General features: G+C 41.4%; 1 protein-coding gene and 1 long non-coding RNA gene across 2 annotated transcripts in view; both read right to left on the reverse strand.

Moving 5' to 3' along the window:
- Positions 1-25,491, reverse strand: part of LOC121541399 (interleukin-6 receptor subunit beta) — a 61,509-nt gene that overhangs the window by 32,424 nt on the left and 3,594 nt on the right. Inside the window, exons 2-8 of the mRNA XM_041850386.2 lie at positions 22,913-22,987; positions 22,310-22,609; positions 5,851-5,992; positions 5,494-5,648; positions 5,241-5,395; positions 4,677-4,836; positions 4,378-4,460 (exon numbers count right to left, since the gene is read on the reverse strand). Coding sequence (XP_041706320.1) covers positions 4,378-4,460; positions 4,677-4,836; positions 5,241-5,395; positions 5,494-5,648; positions 5,851-5,992; positions 22,310-22,609; positions 22,913-22,987 — 1,070 coding nt within the window. The remainder of the gene's footprint in view (positions 1-4,377; positions 4,461-4,676; positions 4,837-5,240; positions 5,396-5,493; positions 5,649-5,850; positions 5,993-22,309; positions 22,610-22,912; positions 22,988-25,491) is intronic.
- LOC121541400 lies at positions 1,648-4,369 on the reverse strand. Its single transcript, XR_005995749.1, has 2 exons — positions 1,883-4,369; positions 1,648-1,774 (listed from the first exon to the last, which is right to left on the reverse strand). It is a non-coding gene; the product is annotated as an uncharacterized LOC121541400 (long non-coding RNA).

The following is a 25,491-nucleotide window of genomic DNA, read 5'->3' on the forward strand; positions in this document are numbered from 1 at the left end:
AGTTTTGTCTTATCTTGATCATTGTCCAGTCGTGTGGAGGAGTGCTGCAAGGAAATACCTAGTTAAGCTGCAGCTGGCCCAGAACAGAGCGACACGTCTTGCTCTTCATTGAAATCAGAGGGCTGATATAAATACTATGCATGCCAGTCCCTCTTGGTTAAGAGTTGAGAAGAGACTGACTGCATCACTTCTTTTTATAAGAAATATGAATCTGTTGAAAATCCCAAATTATTTGCATAGTCAACTTACACACAGCTCTGACACACACGCTTACCCCACCAGGGGTCTTTTCACAGTCCCCAAATCTAGAACAAATTCAAGAAAGCGTAGAGTATTATATAGAGCCATTATTGCCTGGAACTCCGTTCCATTTCATATTGCTCAACTGAACAGCAAACCTGGTTTCAAAAAACAGATAAAGCAACACCTCACGACACAACGCCTCGCCCCTATTTGACCTAGATAGGCTATGTGTGCCTTTGTAGTTTTTTTGTTCTGTCCTTGAGCTGTTGTCTATTAATGTTCTGTATTATGCCATGTTTCATGTTTTGTGTGGACCCCAGGAAGAGTAGCTGCTACTTTTGCAACAGCTAATGGGGACCCTAATAAAATACCAAAATGTAAATACATGTTATCATGGAAACGATATCAACTACTGCTAGATTAAATCAGCTCAGCTGTCCTACAACACAATATTCTATAACTGGCTAGTTGTCTCGTCTCATCTGTCCTTATGTCCGCTGTTAGATCTTTCCCGGGATACAAATCCCAGAACTAATATCCCTACAGGTGTGGGCTACATGTGGACATTGCACAAACATCGCCTAGCTGAGTGTAGATACATCAAATTGATGGACGTGTTCATGTTACAAATACAAAACAGTTTCTGCTGTAAATATATTGTTCTTATAAAGACAGTATGCCTACAATTTACCTAACTAATCAAAATCAGTTGTGTCTAGAGTACAACTTCAGCTGTCTAACCAGAATGGAATTTATATGGTCTATTTGCCCAAATCTAAGGATGTGGCTGTCTAACTCTCTGGGTAAGGTTGTCTTCTACTCTTCAGTGGAGGATGAAGTCCCTTCCATCTATGTAATGTATTACAGCTTATGGACATGTGCAGTCAGGTGGCAGGAAGGATGACACTCCATCCTGGGTATGACAGTTCGCCTCATGGGTCCAGCTGGCAGATTTCAATAACTACAGGCAGATGTGAGATGCAGGAGGATGGCCCTACTCATACAGAGTAGCCTACAGAGTAACATAATCCAATTGCTGAACTTATGTATCTATTCTAAACAAAGCGTTTTGATAACTTTGAAGTGTAGCAGTTCCACGTAGAATAAACCATTCTTCACATAATACTGTAGAAGCAGTGTTCTGCTAATATAACAATGTACAAATATTACACTTGTCTTTCATCCAATTGTCATTCATAGCCAGTACGGATACTGTACCCATCAGCATGTTGTCTGGTGGTGCTAGGGCTACCTTGGCAAACATGTCAGTCGTCAAACCTTCCTGTATGGTGTACGGGACACCATATAGCCTAAGAAAGGAGTTCCCTGATATGTTTGAAGAATACACAGGTCCATTGATAGTACCATTCGATTCAATAATAACAAAAGACAATAAAAAAGTAATCAATGAGTCTTGTATAATTTTATTGCTGAGTGCAAGGTCTCTCCATTTCAGACATCAGCATCAAGCCCGTCTGGACTCCATCACATCATCTTGAAAGTCTCTCAAGTGCTGGCTCCATACAGGTATCTTTAAACACACATATAGTCACTGTTCTATTACCAATGGTAGTCAGAATATGTGATATCTGACAAACAGATACTTTGTTGAAGTTTGAACAGGTCAGACTAAACCTACCAAACTCTGTTCTCCCCATCGACAACCGTTGGTGAGCAGGCAAGTGATGAGGTCTTTGCCAGAGCCCCATTGCAGCATAGATCAGCTCCTGGCCCTTCAAAGATACTGGTCAGTCACACACATATTAATACACAGAGCACTGATCACATTATCAATGGTGATTATGATAAGCCTGGTGGAACCAACCTGAACGCTGCGTTCACCTTTCTATTTCCCTTCAGATTTCATAAAATGTGAAGTGAAATAGAATGATGAACACAGCGATCAGGCTGGTTCCACCAGGCTAGGTTATGCCCTGCACATTATATGCATCTAAGAAGTAGAAAATAAGCAACAAATGTCAGTTTACATAAATTATGTTTCACAATTGGGTTATCAAAGTAATGAAGTGGGTTACCTTCTCTATTTGTACAAATGATGAGCCTGTGAAAGCTGTTGCCGCTGACAGGTGAAGGGTGCTGGCCGGATACTTGCCAACATGTCGATGACTGTTCCATTCATAGGAATGCGCACAGCGAGGGCTTGTAAGTAAGCATTTCACGGTAAGGTCTACACCTATTGTATTTCGGCGCATGTGACAAATAACATTTGATTTTGATGATGCTGATGAGGGCCCCTTGCTGGTATTCTCTATGCCGCATGTTCGGCTGCAAACTGGACATCTCTCGAACAACTGCAGCAGACAATCTTATGAGGTGGTGGTGACAGGGTGATATATTAGCCAAGTGGTCAATTGCATTTTGTTCTAAAGAAAGGACAAAGCTTTTTGCTAATGCACTTCACAACCAAAATACTAGATACTAGTTGTATCTGCTTGGCTGGGGAATTAGCCTAATAGTTTATCAAGACGGATATTTTTGAATACAACTTTTCACATAACACACACAACCCATCGTTGTTGATGAAGCAGGCTGTGTCAATAGGGCAGTAACTCGGGTCACTAGCTAATTCTATGCTTTACAGATGTAGACTGACTGGCTGGCTCCAGATTGGAATAGATTCAGGCCAGTGACGCAGTTACACTATGGAAACAACTGACATGTTTTGCTATGGCCCTGGGTTGGTTTGGGTTTGTTGCTACTAGTTAGTACACTGTTGTAGTCAGACATGAGTTAGCTAGTACCACCACAGCTGCATCAAAAATGTATTTGTGCCCTTGACATGGGTTGCACCTCAGAGGCTAATGTGACCGTTTAGTCTAAATTACACTAACTTCTAGTGGAATGGAAATATGATGACATTGCTAAAGTAGGCAAATAATTAGTAGGAAACAACTCTGCCATATTATGTCATCAAAATTACTTTAGAGAGATGGAAATGTTACCATTACTGTTACTAGCAAAGTTTGTCAAAATAGCTAGCAATGCTAATGTTAGCTAGCTAAAATACAGCGGTCCGCTCAATCTCAGCTGGCTAAAGTTATACTGCATCTAAAGTCAAATCTGGCAACATCACAATCATGACAAATGGTTTTCCTACTAATTATTTGCCTTCTTTTGAAAATGTTATCGTGTTTCCAAGCCAAATCCGAGTTGTATTGAAACGCTAACACTAGGTAGGTAGCTAGCTAGCTAGCCAGCCAATGTCAGCTATGCTAGCGATGATAATGAATATCAAAATATACATAACCAGATACAAAACCAGCAGTCTATGGTCTAGCTACCGGTATACTCACCATCATTGGGGACCAATGAAATCCAACCACCTATTCCGCATGGTAGGGTACTTTGGCAGAGCATGCAAACCGTAGTTGGCTGTGCATCCTGCTGGAAGCATGCATTGTCGAACCGGAGCCATGGTCAATCCGTATAGGGCTTTGAGTCTCAAAACAGCCGTGATCCTTTGAACGCGTTGGGGGTGATGAAACAACGGAGCCCCATTCAATGAAGGGAAGCGAAGTGGGCGGAGGAGCGATTTGTACGTGGAGCTTGACAAAAAGGGGCATGAATTGTTGACAATTGTATTCCAAACCCAACCTTCATTTACTCGTTGTGACGCACTCGGGTTTCAAACTCTGTTTTAGACGAAACTGACGTTATGATAAATGATCCTATTTACACTTTGTAGTCAATTTTGACATTACAATAAATGTTTGACTCATATCGATGCCACATAGGCCGTTTTCAAAGGGATTTGTTTTTTTTAGGGGCAGTTGCACTTTAAATATAAACTAACAACTGACTAACGAGGCGACCAGTGCAACACATCCTGCCCAACGAGGATGATTCCAATCAGTGTACATCAACACATAAACAGAACCAATCTCGAAACCAAAATCAAAGCCTGTAAGTCACCTTGTCCGAGAGAGATTTACATGGTTATCAAAACGTAAGACAACACGAAACACAGACCTTCTTTGAAGTATTTGAAAAATCCCCTACGGGAAAAAAACTATGGTGAAAAAACTATTGGAACCATTTCAGTGTTTGACCGCTAGGTTTTATGGGTATTATGACGACATCACTGTGGCACTCTGTCAGTATGGCCTTCATTACCTTACACATCACTTGCACTCTCCGCTCACTTTTGACTTGGCTGGGAATGATGACTCTCCATAGGTCCGGCTTACTTGTAGGCTCTGGGCAAAGAAGAGAGCCGAAATCGATACAACTCATCAATCTGAGATATGACAAACTGAGCAGTCCATAGACTACCTACCTGGATCACACTTACTATTGTTGAACTAAATCACTCATACACTGACTTCACATAGGAGTTCTACAGCTTAATATGGCTGGCCACAATGTTAAATGAAACATAATAGTATGATATGTGTGTTGTCATGGCTACTCACTGTCCTCTAGGGTCCTGGCGGTAGTGTTAGCGCTCCAGTCACTCCAGTAGCCGTAGCCCATATGATGCATGCATCGCACCTGCACTACATACTCTGTGTCTGGCTTGAGGTACTGAAGACGGAAAGACTCTTTGTAGCTTTCAGTGTCATTTGGGGGTACCTAAAAGAGAGTCAATTAAATGGATATAATGACAGGGCAACAAAATGTACCATATTACAGTTCATTTGAAACACCAAGAGTAAGAGTAGAATGTTTGATTCACTGTTGATAACACCTATGAGAATAAGGATAGGATAGATTGCTTTTAACATTAAAGAGAGATTTCACTCTAAAGTTTGCCAGATTTTAAAGACCTTACAATAACTCTAATGTCAAGCCCATGCAATCGGTTGTGTAGATCGAACTATATCCCTTAACCAGCAAATTATATGATGCTTCTGCTTTCATTTTTAGATTGAGGTTACACAACAAATGGCATAGGCCTTGGACTTATATCAACATTAGTCTACTTCTGAGGTCTAAAGAATATCCTTTTAACGTGTATTGCGATTGTGGCTATTTACCTCAGTCCAGTCTCCAGAGCCCACAGTGCAGAACCTGATGTTGTATTTCAGTGTGACATAGGCTACATGGATAGGGTGCTTCCAACTCACTAAGAGAGTCCTGGAAAAGTTATTCTCTGAAATAATTTTGACGTCTGATGGGGGATTCGTTTTCACTGCAAAACAGGACACACCATTAAACTATATTGGGGGGGGGGGGTGATAATCATTGTAACTTCAAAGGCAATCAGAAGATCCATTTCACTCCACCTACCCAAATCAGCAGCATAAATATCCAGAATGTCAGATCGAACCTTCCCTAACTTGTTTTCCACTTCTACCCATATAGCAAGTTCCATGAAGCTTGGAAAGGTGCCGAAGTCGATGTATCCACTGCTTCTGTGAGCTTTGCTGCTCTTATTTGAGACACTGCAGAAGAAAAAACACAATAATGATCTACATTGTTAAACGATCAGAAATCTGTAATTTACTAATCACATACACTATCTAAGAACCTTGATATTTAGGGGTTCTCAGAACTGGAGCCAGGTTTTCCATTCACTGATATTGAGAGCTATTGAAAACTAATGTTGGTATCCACCATGTATCTAACCTTATGTATGACACTCACATTAGACTGCCAAACAAGGTATAAGTGGTTTCCAGCCTCTCGTCTCTTGTCCCAGGCTGCCATGTGCACGTCACGTTGGAGGATATCTTTTGGCCAGACTGGACAGCCATGCAGGATAGGTTCACAGGCTTCTCAGGGGGATCTGACCAAGAAACCAAACAGCTGCCGTTATTTCATGTCAGAGAAACAGACCAACGGCCATTAACCTACTGCACTGAGCAGGATGGGGTCAAAATTCATTTCGATTCAGGAAGTCAATTGAAATTCACTTCCTTGAACAAAAACTGAATTGACCCCAAACCTGACACTGAGAAAGCTTTAGGGTCATTCAGTGTGAATATAAAAGAAATGCCCGGACAATTGTTAAAAACTCCATCCACAGACTGTTCTCTCTGCTTCCACACAGCAAGTGGTACCGGAGCGTCAAATACAACGTATTTATGAAGCCCTTTTTACATCAGCAGATGTCACAAAGTGCTATACAGAAATCCAGCCTAAAACCCAAAACAGCAAGCAATGCAGATGTAGAAGCACGGTGGCTAGGAAAAACGCCCTAGAAAGACAGGAACCTAGGAAGAAACCTAGAGAGGAACCAGGCTCTGAGGGGTGGCCAGTTCTCTTCTGGCTGTGACGGGTGGAGATTATAAGAGTACATGGCCATGAAGGCCAGATTGTTCTTCAAGTTGTTCAAATGTTCATAGATAAGCAGCAGGGTCAAATAATAATCACAGTGGTTGTAGAGGGTGCAACAGGCAGCTCACAACATTTTGTCAGCTGGTGATTGTCAAGCAAATAACTGCCGGTCTCACGGTAATTGACCATCACCTGGCTTCCACACATAGCCTACAAGCAACTGATGCAGACCCTTATAAAATCTACATTTTAAAAAGTATAATAAATCCATGTAATATAGCCTACACCTTCACAATAAATCCATTATTTAATTTAGACAGGTCTAAAAACATGATATGAAGAAAATGTAGTCTATTTCAGAAGAACAGAGTAGCATACTCGGGAGTTGTCCTTATGTTAGGTCCTGATGTGGCTATGCCATATGGCTGTGGGCTACAATAGTTCATTTAGCAGACAAGATTTGCTTAGAATTCCGTGGCATTATTTTATAGTATGAAGAATACAATTGAACATAGCTTAATAAAATAGAAAGGATATTTTCTCCAAATGATTTGAGGGAGTGTGCACATGCGGCTATTCTGTGTTTAGTGGTTAAAGAAACAGGTACTCCTATATGCTTAATTTAGAATTATTTATGTAACTTTAGTTGTGATACAAACGTTGGGCTATATGTTTACATTTTTAATACATTCTATGGCTGCATGAGACTAATGATTTGAAAAAAGTTGCATGAAAGGCATGAGCTCTGATTAGTTTTTTGTGCAGGCTGTACACACGTCAGTAGTCTCTCATTCACAATTTGACAAGCACTTGATAAAGCCTTGAATTTCCCGGTGGTATCCCCTTTGTGTGGCCGTAATGCCACATAAAGAAATCCATGCCTTTTGCAGCCAGTGGCAGTTGTGCCATTGGGCTGAATGTAATAATTATAATTCCCTTCTCCCTGCGTGCTCCGAAGCACATCTCACTCACATGGCTCTCAGTCACGTGATCGGGTCTTTCTCACAGGCTACAAGTGAAGACAGACACATCGGGGACGCAACTGTGCACATCCTTAACCAATACCAAGACTCATATTGAAGATATTGGAAGAACTGTCCACATTTACGTTTCGCCAGCCAACAAGATGAGCAGGCCTAACGAACAGCAAAATCACTAGCCTATGTCAATCTACTATCCCCCATAGTACAAAACTTGACCTATTCTATTCTGTGCAAGTAATAAATATTCCAAATATAGTCTGGGACAGTTGTGGGATGTGATAGATCCCAAATTATTACAACCACTAGCATCCCCCCAAAAAAATTACGCAATGAAGCTGATGCAACAGATTAGAACGTTTAGCTTAAAATGTTAATAAACTATTAGCCTATTTCTACACATTATAAGCGCAGCAATGCGCACACGGCAGTAGGCTATAAGCACAAATGTTTCATTAGCAGGAAAACACAATTTCCAAAAGAGACCGATCAATCTACACACAATACCCCATAATAACAAAGCAAAAACAGGTTTTTAGAAATGTTTGCAAATGTATTAAAAATAAAAAACTCAAATATTACATTTACAGAAGTATTCAGACCCTTCACTCAGTACTTTGTTGAAGCACCTTCGGCAGCGATTACAGCCTCGAGTATGACGCTATAAGCTTGGCACACCTGTATTTGGGGAGTTTCTCAAATTCTTCTCTGCAGATCCTCTCAAGTTCTGTCAGGTTGGATGGGGAGCGTCGCTGCACAGCTATTTTCAGGTCTTTGGCTCGGCCAATCAAGGAAATTCAGAGACTTGTAATAATATATAATAATAATATAATATGCCATTTAGCAGACGCTTTTATCCAAAGCGACTTACAGTCATGTCACGAAGCCACTCCTGCGTTGTCTTGGCTGTGTGCTTAGGGTCGTTGTCCTGTTGGAAGGTGAACCTTCACCCCAGTCCGAGGTCCTGAGCACTCTGGAGCAGGTTTTCATCAAGGATCTCTCTGTACTTTGCTCTGTTCATCTTTCCCTCGATCCTGTCTAGTCTCCCAGTCCCTGCTGCTGAAAAGCATCCCCACAGCACAATGCTGCCACCACCATGCTTCACCGTAGGGATGGTGGCAGGTTTCAGCCAGACGTGACGCTTTGCATTCACACCAAAGAGTTCAATCTTAGTTTCATCAGACCAGAGAATCTTGTTTCTCATGGTCAGAGTCCTTTAGGTGCCTTTTGGCAAACTCCAAGCGGGCTGTCATGTGCCTTTTACTGAGGAGTGGCTTCCATCTGGCCACTCTACCATAAAGAACTGCTTGGTGGAGTGCTGCAGAGATGATTGTCCTTCTGGAAGGTTCTCCCACCTCCACAAAGAAATTCTGGAGCTCTGTCAGAGTGACCATCGGGTTCTTGGTCACCTCCCTGACCAAGGCCCTTCTCCCCCAATTGCTCAGTTTGGCCTGGCGGACAGCTCTAGGAAGAGTCTTGGTGGTTCCAAACTTATTCTATTTAATAATGACATAGGCCAAGGTGTTCTTGGGGACCTTCAATGCTGCAGAAATTTTTTGGTACCTTCCCCAGATCTGTGCCTCGACACAATGCTGTCTCTGAGCTTTACGGACAATTCCTTCGACCTCATGGCTTGGTTTTTGCTCTGACATGCACTGGCAACTGTGGGGCATTATATAGACAGGTGTGTGCCTCCCCAAATTATGTCCAATCTATTGAATTTGCCACAGGTGGACTCCAATCAAGTTATAGAAACATCTCAAGGATGATCAATGGAAACAAGATGCACCTGAGCTCAATTTTGAGTCTCATAGCAAAGGGTCTGAATACTTATGTAAATAAGGTATATGTTTATGTTTTATAAATTTGGATTAAAAAAAAAAAAAAAAAAAATAAGGCTTTAATTTTGTTAAAAATGTGGGAAAAGTGAAGGGGTCTGAATACTTTGACTGCACTATAAAAAGACACCCACTAGGAGCGCCCACTAAATTTGACCAAGAGGAGGCAAACAAAAGAAAAACCAACACCAAACAAAGACAGGAAGCAACCAAAAAGTGGAGCAAACCGAAAACAGGGATGATCAGAATGTATTGTTTGTCTAGAAATCAAATACGGAGAAACAACTACAGATGTTAACCCTCCACATCTCCCTAGACAACTGGAGCACTGGGCCAGCCACACTTAAATAGCACCTGGGCCAGCACAGGGGAAACACCTTCCCACTAACGAGATGACTCCAGAGTGGCGCAGCAGTCTGTGCTTGAGGCGTCACTACAGACCCCCTGGTTCGATTCCAGGCTGTATCACAACCAGCCGTGATTGGGTCCCACAGGGCAGCGCACAATTGGCCCAGCGTCGTCCGGGTTTGGCCGGTGTAGGAGGCCGTCATTGTAAATAAGAATTTGTTCTTAACTGACTTGCCTAGTTAAATAAAGGTTAAATAAAATAAAATAAATAAATAAATAAATAAGACAAACCAGCACAGATTTACCACATACTGACAAACGAGGTGACACCAATCAGTGCGCCCAACGTGCTAACGTCCAACCTAGAAATATAAATGGAAAAACCAAAGCCTGTAACACCTTCCCCCTTAAGACAACAAATACATACACAAACAGAAAATAACTTCCCATTTCACAACATGATGAACTTATATTTGTCGCTACTTAAATGCATTGCCTTCTCCAATACAAACATGGTGTCCTACTGGCTGTCAACAATGAAATACAAGACAAAACAGACACACATTTAGTACCAGTCAAATGTTTGGACACACCTACTCATTCGAGGGTTTTTCTTTATTTTTACAATTTTCTACATTGTAGAGTAATAGAGAAGACATCAAAACTATGAAATAACACATATGGAATCGTGTAGTAACCAAAAAAGTGTTAAACAAATCAAAACATATTTTATATTTGAGATTCTTCAAAGTAGTCACCGTTTGCGTTGATGACAGCTTTGCACACTATTGGCATTCTCTCAACCAGCTTCATGAGGTAGTCACCTGGAATGCATTGCAATTAACAGGTGTGCCTTCTTAAAAGTTAATTTGTGGAATTTCTTTCCTTCTTAATGCGTTTAGTTGTGACAAAGTAGGGGGGATATACAGAAGATAGCCCTATTTGGTAAAAGACCAAGTCCATATTATGGCAAGAACAGCTCAAATAAGCAAAGAGAAATGACAGTCCATCATTACTTTAAGACATGAAGGTCAGTGAATCTGGAAAATTAAGAACTTTGAAAGTTTCTTCAAGTGCATTCGCAAAAACCATCAAGCGCTGTGATGAAACTGGCTCTCATGAGGACCGCCATAGGAAAGGAAGACCCAGAGTTACCTCTGCTGCAGAGGATAAGTTCGTTAGAGTTACCAACCTCAGAAATTGCAGCCCAAATCAATGCTTCACAAAGTTCAAGTAACAGACATCTCAACATCAACTGTTCAGAGGAGACTGCGTGAATCAGGCCTTCATGGTCGAATTGCTGCAAAGAAACCACTACTAAAAGGACACCAATAAGAACAAGAGACTTGCTTGGGCCAAAAAACACGAGCAATGGACATTAGACCGGTGGAAATCTGTCCTTTGGTCTGATGAGATTTTTGGTTCCAACCGCTGTGTCTTTGTGAGACGCAGAGTAGGTGAACGGATGATCTCCGCATGTGTGGTTCCCACCATGAAGCATGGAGGAGGAGGTGTGATAGTGCTTTGCTAGTGACACTGTCTATGATTAATTTAGAATTCAAGGCACACTTAACCAGCATAGCTACCACAGCTTTCTGCAGCGATACGCCATCCCATCTGGTTTGCGCTCAGTGGGACTATCATTTGTTTTTCAACAGGACAATGACCCAACACACCTCCAGGCTGTGTAAGGGCTATTTGACCAAGAAGGAGTGAGATGGAGTGCTGCATCAGATGACCTGGCCTCCACAATCACCCGACCTCAACCCAATTGAGATGTTTGGGATGAGTTGGACCGCAGAGTGAAGGAAAAGCAGCCAACAAGTGCTCAGCATATGTGGGAACCCCTTCAAGACTGTTGGAAAAGCATCCCAGGTGAAGCTGGTTGAGAGAATGCTAAGGGTGTTCAAAGCTGTCATCAAGGCAAAGGGTGGCTATTTGAAGAATCTCAAATATAAAATATACTTTGATTTGTTTAACATTTTTTTGGTTACTACATGATTCTATATGTGTTATTTCATAGTTTATGTCTTCACAATTATTCTACAATGTAAAAATTTTTACAAATAAAGAAAGACCCTTGAATGAGTAGGTGTGTCCAAACTTTTGACTGGTAGTATATATATATATATAAATAATGCTTTTTATAATTTGGTTGTTGTTGCCTAAAACGCTTAAGTTTTAGAAACATAGGTACAATTTCGATACGTTTCTATAACTCTCATCCCCTTGGAATGAGCCCAACCAAAACAAAACTAATCTCCAAAACGTGCAGTCAAAATAAATTGTGAGCCAGGGCTACACACTGGCTAAACATAAAACGTATTGACTGCCCACCCTTGAAAGACAAATCAGCAAGCAAGTTGTCCTAAGCACGGATATGTCAGATTTCAAGGGGAAACTCCTGCAATATGAGACTCCAGCAAAGGAGTCGGCGGTTCGTGGAGCTAGTTTTTTGCAGGAAAACGAGAGGGTTATGATTGGTATAGACCACCAGAGGTGTAGAGACCGATACATAAACCTCGAAGTGCTGAAGAGCAAGTACCAAAGCGAGCACTTCCTTCTCGATAGTCGAGTATTGTTTTTGATATGAGGCCAAATTCTTTTAAAAGTACCCCACAGGGTGCTCAACATTGTTATCGTCTTTCTGTAGGAGGGTAACCTGAACGGAAGATGAAGATAGGAAATCAAACCGTCAGGAGTAACAAAAGCAGACAACTCTTTGGTGCGCTCAGTTAGAGGGATCTGCAGATCAAACTTGCTAACATACCCTAGCATAATTAGCAGCGCCAACACGGTCCACACAATTGTCGACCCTGGGCAAAGGGTACGAGTCTGACTTAGTAATGGCATTGAGGTTCTGAAAATCAGAACAAAACCGCAGACACCCATCCATAGTCAACGGTGACAGCAGTGGCTACAGGTAGAACATCAATACCGGTTTCCACCGACTTCTCTGCCCGATCGTAGCGGGTGAAGTATGGTTTCAACATGTTGACATGACACAGCCAGGTTTTCTTCCTGCGCTCCGGTGTGGCGATGATGTAATCCAGATTGCCAATGTTTTTGACTATGGGGTAAGGGCTTGAAAAGCGAGCTTGCAACGTTGACCCCAGAATGGGCAACAAAACCAGGACATGCAGTTTTAGGCCTTTCAGTCATACCAAACTTTCAGTTTCATTTGAGCCTTCTCCAGATTCTCACTGGCACGGTGCAATCTGTATAGAAAAGTGCTAACGTGCTCCAACAGATTTGTTTTTGTGTTTAAGGTGTTGCCCTGCAACAACCTCTCTCTCAGCAAGCTCATAGGACCTCTGATATGATGTCCAAACACGAGCTCAATCAGACTAAAACCGAGAGATTCCTGAACAACCTCCCACGCTGCAAACAGCACAAGAGGGAACCCTTCATCTCAGTCTTTCTCAAACTCAAAGCAGTAAGCTCTCAACATAGATTTCAAAGTCTGATGAAATCTCTCAAGAACACCTTGAGACTCTGGGTGGGAGGCCCTAGAGGGGCAGTGGGTTACACCCAACTGTTGTAGCACTTGCTGGAAGACCTTTGACTTGAACTTCGAACCTTGGTTTGATTGCACTACCCGCGGAAGTCCAAACGTTGAAAATAATTTCACCAGTGCCTTAACAATAATGGAAGCTGTGATTTTCCTCAGTGAAATGGCCTCAGGGAAACGAGTGGCAGCGCACATGATGGTTAAGAGAAACTGGTTACCACTCTTTGCGTTTGACAAAGGACCAACACAACCCACCAGAACTCTGCTGAAAGGTTTGTCAAAAGCAGGAATAGGCTGCAAAGGTGCAACCGGCACAGCTTGGTTTGGTTTACCCCGCCGCTGCCAAACACGAAAGGATTTACAGTAAGCCACAACATCCTGTTTCAGACAAGGTCAGAAGAAGTTACTTAAGATACGGTCATACATCTTGTTGACCCCAAGATGGCCTGCCATACTACCATCGTGAGCCAACCTCAGTATCTCTTGTCAAAGTGTAACTGGAATGACAATTTGAGATACACTGGGCCAATCGTCTTGCCCAGAAGTGGCGCGAGAACGCCATTTCCTCATTAGAACACCATCTCTGTCAAAGTAACCCACACAAACTTCATCAAACTCCTCCTCTGGACGTATCTCAGCAAAAAGAGGGGAGAGGGAAACATCTTTACTCTGTTCAGCAATCAGCTGCTTCCTAGACATCGAAGTGTCAACTGTAGGGACCCTCTCTTCCTCCAGCGGTCCTACAAACTCACTCACCTTTGGGGTTTTCAAAGGAGAGGTCAACTCAGGAGTTTTACCGAAATCAGGATCACCCATAAACGTCTCAGACAGATCGACCATGGTCGGATCGCTGACATCCTCCTCAACACTAGACTAGTTCCCCACGACTTTCTTAGACATAAATGTAGCATGTGTAACGGCACACGCTGGGAACACTCTAGGGTACTTTTTTGATCACCATTCAGGTTCCTCTACTCTGGGTTCCTTACAAACAACAGGATTCGGCATGACATTCCCTCCAGCCAAATCATTTCCCAAAATGAATGAGACACCCTTCACCGGTAGGCTAGGCCTCACACCAATGACAACAGAACCAGAAATAAGTTCAGACTCAAATTCCACATTATACAAAGGAACTTCCATGCAACCCATCTCCACGCCTTGTACTAACACACTGTAACCGCTTGCTGAAGTGTCAGACAAAGGCAAAACACCCTCCAAAATGAAGGAATGGGCTGCCCCAGTGTCTCGCAGGTTCTTCACCTGCTGCATAACGGCATTGCCACTCTGCAGACACACAAACCCGTCTGATCCAAAATATTGTTTAGGAGATTCACCAGTCTCAACCAGAAACTTAATGGGCTGGGGTGCTTTTTCTCTCGCTCATTTTTCTGTTTCAACTTAGGACACAGAGACAATGTGTCCTTTCTCAAAGCAGTAATGACAAACTAGCATTTACGAAAAACATCCTCTGCAAAAACTGCAGCTTTCTCAAGAGTGAGATCCTTGTGCTCATAAATGTAGGTAGCAACCTTTTTGTGAAGGCAATTCTTGAATTGCTCAAGAAGTATGAGTGTCTTTAAATCCTCAAGGTCCTTGACCTCTTGAGAACCACACCACCGATCAAAAATACATGTTTGCTCCCTTGTGAACTCAACATGGCTTTGGGATTCTGTCTTTCGTAATTTACGGAACTGTTGTCTGTATGCCTCTGGGACCAACTCGTAAGCCCGAAGGATAGCAGCTTTAAGAGTTTCATAATCTGAACTCTGATCAAGAGACACTTTCTGAGCTTTTCCCACAAGTACACTTTGGAGGAGTAGTGACCCAATATCTTGCTGCCATTTTAGGGATATGACAATCCGCTCAAACAGAGTAAAAAATACAAGTCATTTGTCCAAAAATAAATGCAAGGAACCACTTGTATGATGCAAGGAACCACTTCACAAAATAAAATGCATTACCATATTTTTTACCATAGAGAATCAGACAAATCTAGGCTACACTCTGCCTATTGGCTTACTTGCATATTCAAACCGGTCTCAAAATACAACACTACCCCGTTAAGGCTCTCCTGGAGGATGGTTGGCCACGCACTATAAAATAGTGCAATATTACAATTACAACCATTTCTTCATAAAATAATTCCCTGCAAGTCTCGAAATTAAGGGCGTCCCGTCTTCCTTGGGACGATAAAAAATAAGGTTCAAAACAGACTCTGGGACAGATCCAAAATTCATACAACCACTGCACATAAAAAATGTCAAAAATCAAATCAGGCTGATGCAACAGATCAGACTGTTTAGCTTAAAATGTTGACAAAGTTGTATTTCTTCAAATTATACGCTCAACAATGCACAAGTGTTCTAAAACGCACGCGTCAGTGGTTTTTCAAACATGACAGGTGTTTAGCCTATATTTATGTAATTAAAAGTCTCATTAAAGTTTGCCTACATTTCAGCATCAGTTTGGACATGAGGCTGTAGCCAATATGCTTATCACCTACAATTCGATATTAAGGCTTTTTTATTTATGTACATGAAAAACAGATTTAAATATTATTCCAATGTTGGCCTCTGATCCAATTGTTTGATATTGTGATTTGTGTGATTTTTTTTTACTTGTCCTTTCGGAATACTTAAATCTATATTGTTCATCCCTGGGAGCAATTTCCAAACGCCTGAAGGTACCACGTTCATCTGTACAAGCAATAGTACACAAGTATAAACACCATGGGACCACGCAGCCATCATACCGCTCAGGAAGGAGACGCGTTCTGTCTCCTAGAGATGAACGTACTTTGGTGCGAAATGTGCAAATCAATCCCAAAACAACAGCAAAGGACCTTGTGAAGATGCTTGAGGAAACAGGTACAAAAGTATCTACAGTGGGGGAAAAAAGTATTTAGTCAGCCACCAATTGTGCAAGTTCTCCCACTTAAAAAGATGAGAGGCGCCTGTAATTTTCATCATAGGTAAACGTCAACTATGACAGACAAATTGAGAAAAAAAATCCAGAAAATCACATTGTAGGATTTTTTATGAATTAATTTGCAAATTATGGTGGAAAATAAATATTTGGTCACCTACAAACAAGCAAGATTTCTGGCTCTCACAAACCTGTAACTTCATCTTTAAGAGGCTCCTCTGTCCTCCACTCGTTACCTTTATTAATGGCACCTGTTTGAACTTGTTATGAGTATAAAAGACACCTGTCCACAACCTCAAACAGTCACACTACAAACTCCACTATGGCCAAGACCAAAGAGCTGTCAAAGGACACCAGAAACCAAATTGTAGACCTGCACCAGGCTGGGAAGACTGCATCTGCAATAGGTAAGCAGCTTGGTTTGAAGAAATCAACTGTGGGAGCAATTATTAGGAAATGGAAGACATACAAGACCACTGATAATCTCCCTCGATCTGAGGCTCCACGCAAGATCTCACCCCGTGGGGTCAAAATGATCACAAGAACGGTGAGCAAAAATCCCAGAACCACACGGGGGGACCTAGTGAATGACCTGCAGAGAGCTGGGACCAAAGTAACAAAGCCTACCATCAGTAACACACTACGCCGCCAGGGACTCAAATCCTGCAGTGCCAGACGTGTCCCCCTGCTTAAGTCAGTACATGTCCAGGCCCGTCTGAAGTTTGCTAGAGTGCATTTGGATGACCCAGAAGAGGATTGGGAGAATGTCATATGGTCAGATTAAACCAAAATAGAACTCGTCGTGTTTGGAGGACAAAGAATGCTGAGTTGCATCCAAAGAACACCATACCTACTGTGAAGCATGGGGGTGGAAACATCATGCTTTGGGGCTGTTTTTCTGCAAAGGGACCAGGACGACTGATCCGTGTAAAGGAAAGAATGAATGGTGCCATGTATCGTGAGATTTTGAGTGAAAACCTCCTTCCATCAGCAAGGGCATTGAAGATGAAACGTGGCTGGGTCTTTCAGCATGACAATGATCCCAAACACACCGCCCGGGCAACGAAGGAGTGGCTTCGTAAGAAGCATTTCAAGGTCCTGGAGTGGCCTAGCCAGTCTCCAGATCTCAACCCCATAGAAAATCTTTGGAGGGAGTTGAAAGTCCGTGTTGCCCAGCGACAGCCCCAAAACATCACTGCTCTAGAGGAGATCTGCATGGAGGAATGGGCCAAAATACCAGCAACAGTGTGTGAAAACCTTGTGAAGACTAACAGAAAACGTTTGACCTGTGTCATTGCCAACAAAGGGTATATAACAAAGTATTGAGAAACTTTTGTTATTGACCAAATACTTATTTTCCACCATAATTTGCAAATAAATTCATTAAAAATCCTACAATGTGATTTTCTGGATTTTTCTTCTCAATTTGTCTGTCATAGTTGACGTGTACCTATGATGAAAATTACAGGCCTCTCTCATCTTTTTAAGTGGGAGAACTTGCACAATTGGTGGCTGACTAAATACTTTTTTTCCCCACTGTATATCCACAGTAAAACGAGTCCTATATCGACATAACATGAAATGCCGCTCAGGAAGGAAGAAGCCACTGCTCCAAAACCGCCATAAAAAAGCCAGACTACAGTTTGCAACTGCACATGGGGACAAAGATCTAACTTTTTTGAGAAATGTCCTCTGGTCTGATGAAACAATAATAGAACTGTTTGGCCATAATGACCATCGTTATGTTTGGAGGAAAAAAAGGGGTACCTTGCAAGCCGAAGAACACCATCCCAACCGTGAAGCACGGGGGTGGCATCATCATTCTGTGGGGGTGCTTTGCTGCAGGAGGGACTGGTGCACTTCACAAAATAGATGGCATCATGAGGAAGGAAAATGATGTGGATATATTGAAGCAATATCTCAAGACATCAGTCAGGAAGTTAAAGCTTGGTCGCAAATGGACAATGACAATGACCCCAAGCATCCTTCCAAAGTTGTGGCAAAATGGCTTAAGGACAACAAAGTCAAGGTATTGGAGTGGCCATCACAAAGCCCTGACCTCAATCCTATAGAAAATGTGTGGGCAGAACTGAAAAAGTGTTTTCGAGCAAGGAGGCCTTCAAACATGACTCAGTTACACCAGCTCTGTCAGGAGAAATGGGCCAAAATTCACCCAACTTATTGTGGGAAGCTTGTGATAGGCTACCCAACACTTTTGACCCAAGTTAAACAATTTAAAGGCAATGCTATCAAATACTAATTGAGTTTATGTAAACTTCTGACCCACTGGGAATGTGATGAAAGAAATAAAAGCTTAAATAAATCACTCTACTATTATTTTGACATTTCACATTCTTAAAATAAAGTGGTGATCCCTAACTGACCTAAGACAGGGAATTTTTACTAGGATTAAATGTCAGGAATTGTGAAAAACTGAGTTTAAATGTATTTGGCTAAGGTATGTAAACTTCCAACTTCAACTGTATATACATATCCTTTAAAAAATATATATTTCCCTTTATTACTTTAAAACCCCACCACCCCTTCCCTAATTGGAGTAAACTAGTGAACAACAACGCTTAGGCCTCTACTTCCAGCTTATACATACTCTATACACATTTTATCTTACAATAATTCTTTTTTTTTTTTTTTTTTACTGCTGAACTTCCTCTACCCTCAACCTCTCCAATCATTTTCATGATGTCCATCCGGTTTGGTTCTATATGCCATATCTTTCTAACTGTGCTCTTTCACAAAAGCTCTCAACCTATAACCTATATACTTATTATGGACACAGTATGCTTTACATTAGTTATCTTGTTGTTATTAGTTGTTATTAGTCCCATCCTTCAGCTCCATTCAACACCTCCCATCTATCTCTTAACACCATCCATATTGGATTTCTATTTGCCATATAGTTTTCAACTGTACTGTGATGTTTCACAAAAGTTCTGAACCCTTCTATTCTCATTGTTTCTACAGATTGTAAATTAAAAATAAACATTTCTGCTAAAAGTATTATTATATTATTGATCGATTGACAAAGACTTTTCAGATCACCCAGTTGTGCTATCTGCAGGGTTAGCTCCAGGTAAATATTGCAATCCTTCAGCCATTCCTGGACCTGTGACCAAAAACAAGCTACAAATGGACAGTACCAAAACAAATGATCTAATGATTCTGTCTCTTCGCAGCAAAATCTGCAGAGCTGGGAAGATTGTATCCCCCATATAAATAACATTCTATTGGTAGCAAGAATTTTGTATAATAATTTAAATTGAACAATTCTAAGTTTTGAAACCGGCGCCGTTTTGCGTATCAGTTCATAAACACTATGCCATGGAATCGGTACGTCAAAAATCTCTTTCCAACTATTTTGCAATCTATATGGGACAGCTGTCAAGCCCTTGGTCCTTAAATGAAACTGGTATACTATTTTATTTATCACAATTTTCTTTAACCAATTATGTTCTTTAATGCAGGGCCAATGCTGCAATTATTTGGTTGTAATTTTGGGTAGAGCAGACATTTCCATATGTTTTTGTTAGCTGTATAACTCAACCAGTCCTACCTATGATATCATTTACGAACATTATACTTTTTATCAATTAGTATATTTGAGTTTAACAACAATATTATTATTTTTTCTGTAGTTTATGGAGAATTAAATTGAAATTGCAACCAACTTTCTATGGCTTGTTTTAGAAATAGTGATATTTGGGAGATGATTTCCTTTTCAAATAACTGAAAGTGAGTGGTTGTAATCTGAATAAAGGGAAAAAGGCCATTCTTGAACATGGGGTGAGACAATCTTACTAATTTGCTAGAGAATCATTTCGGATTTAAGTATAACTTTTGTATGACTGAAGCTTTTAGTGATAGGTCTAGGCCTGTTTAATTTTGTCTGGCTTGCCGTTCAAAATAAAATGGAATATTTTTTTCTCATATAATTAAAAAAAACTGTTCGCTTGGCGTAGGCAAGACCATAAGCAAATAGGTAAACTGGGATAATACTAAAGAGTTAATCAGGGTGATTTTTCCACAAATAGGCAGGTATTTACCTTTCCATGGTAGCAAGATCTTATCTAATTTTGCTAACTTTCTATTAAGTGAGATCATTTATTTCATTTGGGATATGTATTCCGAGTATATCCACATTAGCAAGTTAGCAAAACCCAGCTAGAGAGAATTTATTTGGCACATCTTAGAGCCAGAAGCATACCACCCTGCATCCCACTGCTGGCTTGCCACTGAAGCTAAGCAGGGTCGTTCCTGGTTGATTACTGGATGGAAAAACAGATGCTGCTGGAAGTGGTCTTGGAGGGCCAGCAGGAGGCACTCTTTCCTCTGGTCAAAAAATTATATTAAAAGAGATCCCAATGCCCCAGGGCAGTGATTGAGGCCATTGACCTGTGCAGGGTGCCGTCGTTCGGATGGGACGTTAAACGGGTGGTCACTAAAGATCCCGTGGCACGTATCGTAAGAGTAGGGGCGGTAACCCTGGTGTCCTAACTACATTTCCAATATGGCCCTCATACCATCATGGCCACATAATCATTCCCAGCTTCTAATTGGTCATTTGTCCTCTCTCCTGTAATTATTCCCCAGGTCGTTGCTTTAATTGAGAATGTGTTCTCAGTCAATTTACCTGGTAAAATAAAAATAGACGCAGTGAGGAAAATAAGTATTTGATCCCCTGCTGATTTTGTACGTTTGCCCACTGACAAAGACATGACCCAAAACACACGGCCAAGGCAACAAAGCAGTGGCTCAAGAAGAAGCACATTAAGGTCCTGGAGTGGCCTAGCCAGTCTCCAGACCTTAATCCCATAGAAAATCTGTGAAGGGAGCTGAAGGTTCGAGTTGCCAAACGTCAGCCTCGAAACCTTAATGACTTGGAGAAGATCTGCAAAGAGGAGTGGGACAAAATCCCTCCTGAGATGTGTGCAAACCTGGTGGCCAACTACAAGAAACGTCTGACCTCTGTGATTGCCAACAAGGGTTTTGCCACCAAGTACTAAGTCATGTTTTGCAGAGGGGTCAAATACTTATTTCCCTCATTAAAATGCAAATCAATTTCTAACATTTTTGACATGTGTTTCTCCATAAAAATTATAGACTGCTCATGTCTTTGTCAGTGGGCAAACGTACAAAATCAGCAGGGGATCAAATACTTTTTTTCCCTCACTGTATCTAACCCTACCACACCAGTATCCCTGCACATTGTAAATATTAGGGGTGTGCCAAGTAGTCTGCCAAAATTTATATCGTAACGGATATGGGCAATTTTATGGATACGAGTATTTTTTTAAATAATCTGTGATCAGGAAAAAAAGTTTTCACATCTTTCTCATGTCAGTCAAGTGAGGTGCTACATGGTCTAAATAACTCAACTGGATAGTTTGCCTGTCTGTAAAGAGAAAGGCTGGCTGTGCGTTGATCCTGCTGCTCTGATTGGATAGAGTGAAGCTCTATTTCTCTGTCCACTCGCTTCATAATTTCACCTGATCGCTTTTCCTCACGTTTTCGGTCCGATCATTTAGATTGCTGCTGCCTGCTACTATGATAAATCACATGAACAGGACGTTTGCGATCAAGCTGTCAATGTGCATAATATCTAACAAGTGGGGCAAGGGTATGGAAAAAATATGAAATGCTAATGCACATTCTGACTGAGTGACCACAAACTTGGCTGCCCGCTGCAAATTGAGGACACACAAACACACACACAGACAGACACACCCCTCAATGCGCTGCTCCTAATCTGCAGCTTTTTTGCAGTGAGAACGTGCAGGGAGGTATTTGGCGAACATATACTTAGGCATATTAAAACACTTCAGTTTTTCCCGATCACGAGTATCAACTGTCAATTTACAGATACAATAACGAATACGAGTATGGCCATGTCGGCACACCCATAGCAAATATGGTATTGGCACTGACTCGTGTCTTTTGTTTCACTGTACTAGTGCACATGACAATAAAAACTTGAAACTTGAAATTTGTACATTACATTCTCTTGAATATCAGAACAAAGGCATGTCCTTTGGATACATTTTCACTTTATTTCTGTATGAAATTTTAGCACTTGTATCCAAATTAATGACTCAGAAATGAGATTGAAATAGAGACATTAGAGGAAAATACTTGCCTGGACATTTTGTTCTATTTTGATATGAAATAACCTTATATTGATGTGAAATCATTGGAGGCATACTTACACCCTTTGGTCAATAGAATCCCATGGATTACTTGATTTGGGTTTAAGGATAAAGGAGACTCTTTCTTTCTACAAAGTAACCAGTTGGCCGTTTCATTGGTGATGGTGATGGTCACGCTAACAGCCGAGTCATTTATCTTGGTGTACTGCTCTTTGGGCACTGTGACGTCCTTCAACATCCAGTAGATGTCCTCCGCTGTGGCTTTAGCAGCATTGTAGAGCACACAGGTGGCGGTGAATTCCTTCCCAATTTCCACCGTTGGAGATTGTGGGATTATTGTTCCAAAGGTGATGATAGAACCTAGAAAAAACCCATGCATCAAGTCAATGCTACTAGGAAAAGCATGGTGAATTTTACACAGAGGGAAAAGGCCATCTGTTTAAGGTTGTTTTCATGGTTATTTGGAAACATATCACTAGGATCAGTACAAAGCTCACTATCATTCAAGCACAGCAACTTAAAGGAAGAAGACGGCTCATTCTAGGGTTTATGTGCAGCAGAGAGGTTAAATAAAACATATCAGACTATGTCGCTGTGGATAAGAGTGCCTGCTAAGCAGTGCTTAATGACCTTTTTTTTATTGAAATGTAGTGGTACACTTACTACAGGTGGGCCTACAGGCCAAACATGCCAAGGACAGAAGCTGCAGCAAATGGTATGATGACTTGTCCATGATGCCTGAGGGAAGATTCACAAATTCACAGACTCGCCAAGCCTAGCCTACATGTTATCGCAAACCATTTCCCCCCCCAATTAATTGCCAGTGTTGGGAAGTAGATAACTACATGTAGTTCCACTAGTAATTTAACTACATTTTGCAGTAGCTTGGTGGTAGTTAAAGAGATACTTTGGGATTTTGTAAATGAGGCCTTTTATCTACTTCCCCAGTCAGATGAACTGTGTCCAGCATGCAGGAAGTTAGAGGTAGTTTCACGAGCCAATGCTAACCAGCGTTAGCACAATGACTGGCAGTCTATGGGTATCTGCTAGCATATACCCATAGACTTCCAGTCATTGCGTTAACGCTAGTTAGCAATTGTGCTAGGGCTAATTAGCAACTTCCTTGAAACCGCACGCATAGACATAAAAATGGTATCCACAAGTTAATCTGACTCTGGCGAAGTAAAGGGCCTAATTGACAAAATCCCAAAGTATCCCTTTAAACTAAATAATATTGGTAGTGTTTTTCAGTAGGTAATTACTTTTTTGCCAGGTAGCGGTGTAGCTAATTACTGGAACTACACACTACTTTTTTGCAAAAATAACAGAAAATATGGGTGAAGTAGGCATCAGACCTGCCTAATTCTGACTTGAAACATAGTTTTTGTGTTTAATAGACTAAATTACACATTCTGTTAACATCTGACTCCAGAGTGATCTGTTCTTTTAATTTGTGGTCTATGACATTTCAGATTTAGATCCCAGAATTTATCACAAAGTAGTTTGGATGTAGTGAACTACTTTTCAAAGTAATTTTATTAGTTAAAAGATGCACTACGCAGAAATCGCTCTGCCATTTCCTGGTTGCTAAAATTCTAATAGTTCGCCTAATTTCAGTTTATGTGACAAAACAAGCAAGTATAGTGTAGAAAATCATTGTACCATCTAAACCACTGTGAAATATACTTTCAATAACCCAAAATATTGCATTTTCAGCTGTCTGAAGCTGGTGTACAAAACCAAAAGTAAAAGACGTAAAAACAAAACTTAAGAACCATTAAGTTTGCCGACGGCACAACAGTCGTAGGCCTGATCACAGACAATGATGAGACAGCCTATAGGGAGGAGGTCAGAGACCTGGCCGTGTGATGACAGGATAACAACCTCTACCTCAATGTGATCAAGACAAATGAGATGATTGTGGACTACAGGAAAAGAAAAGGACTGAGCACGCCCCCATTCTCATCGACAGAGCTGTAGTGGAACAGGTTGAGAGCTTCAAATTCCTTGGTGTCCACATCACCAACAAACTATCATGGTCCAAACACAACAGGCCAGTCGTGAAGAGGGCACGAAAAAGCCTATTCCCCCTCAGGAGACTGAAAAGATTTGGCATGGATCCTCAGATCCTCAAAAGGTTCTACAGCTGCACCATCGAGAGCATCCTGACTGGTTGCATCACCGCCTGGTATGGCAACTGCTCGGCCTACGACCGCAAGGCACTACAGAGGGTAGTGCATACGGCCCAATACATTACATTTACATTTTACATTTTAGTCATTTAGCAGACGCTCTTATCCAGAGCGACTTACAGTTAGTGAATACATATTTATTTTATACCCCCCGTGGGAATCACACCCACAACCCTGGCATTGCAAACGCCATGATCTATCAACTGAGCTACATCCCTGCCGGCCATTCCCTCCCCTACCCTGGACGACGCTGGGCCAATTGTGCGCCGCCAATGAGTCTCCCGGTCGCGGCCTGCTGCGACAGAGCCTGGATTCGAACCAGGATCTCTAATGGCACAGTTAGCACAGCGATGCAGTGCCTTAGACCACTGCGCCACTCAGGAATACATCACCGGGGCCAAGCTTCCTTCCTTATTTCAGTGGGAAGTAATTGGTATCTTCATAAACTATGTTTTCAGAGTAGCTTCCCCAACACTTAATTGCTGACTGACTGTAGCTACAAATGTTTGTGGACATCTTTGCTCCATTCCCTCAAGGCCAGGCCTCTTCAGCGTAATATTTTTTTGTAGCTACAGTGAGGGAAAAAAGTATTTGATCCACTGCTGATTTTGTACGTTTGCCCACTGACAAAGAAATGATCAGTCTATAAGTTTAATGGTAGGTTTATTTGAACAGTGAGAGACAGAATAACAACAACAAAATCCAGAAGAACGCATGTCAAAAATGTTATTAATTGATTCGCATTTTAATGATGGAAATAAGTACAGTGGGGAAAAAAGTATTTAGTCAGCCACCAATTGTGCAAGTTCTCCCACTTAAAAAGATGAGAGAGGCCTGTAATTTTCATCATAGGTACACGTCAACTATGACAGACAAAATGAGAGAAAAAAAATCCAGAAATTCACATTGTAGGATTTTTAATGAATTTATTTGCAAATTATGGTGGAAAATAAGTATTTGGTCAATAACAAAAGTTTCTCAATACTTTGTTATATACCCTTTGTTGGCAATGACACAGGTCAAACGTTTTCTGTAAGTCTTCACAAGGTT

This window comes from Coregonus clupeaformis, chromosome 27 (genome assembly GCF_020615455.1).
Source record: "Coregonus clupeaformis isolate EN_2021a chromosome 27, ASM2061545v1, whole genome shotgun sequence".
Classification (NCBI taxonomy): domain Eukaryota; kingdom Metazoa; phylum Chordata; class Actinopteri; order Salmoniformes; family Salmonidae; genus Coregonus; species Coregonus clupeaformis.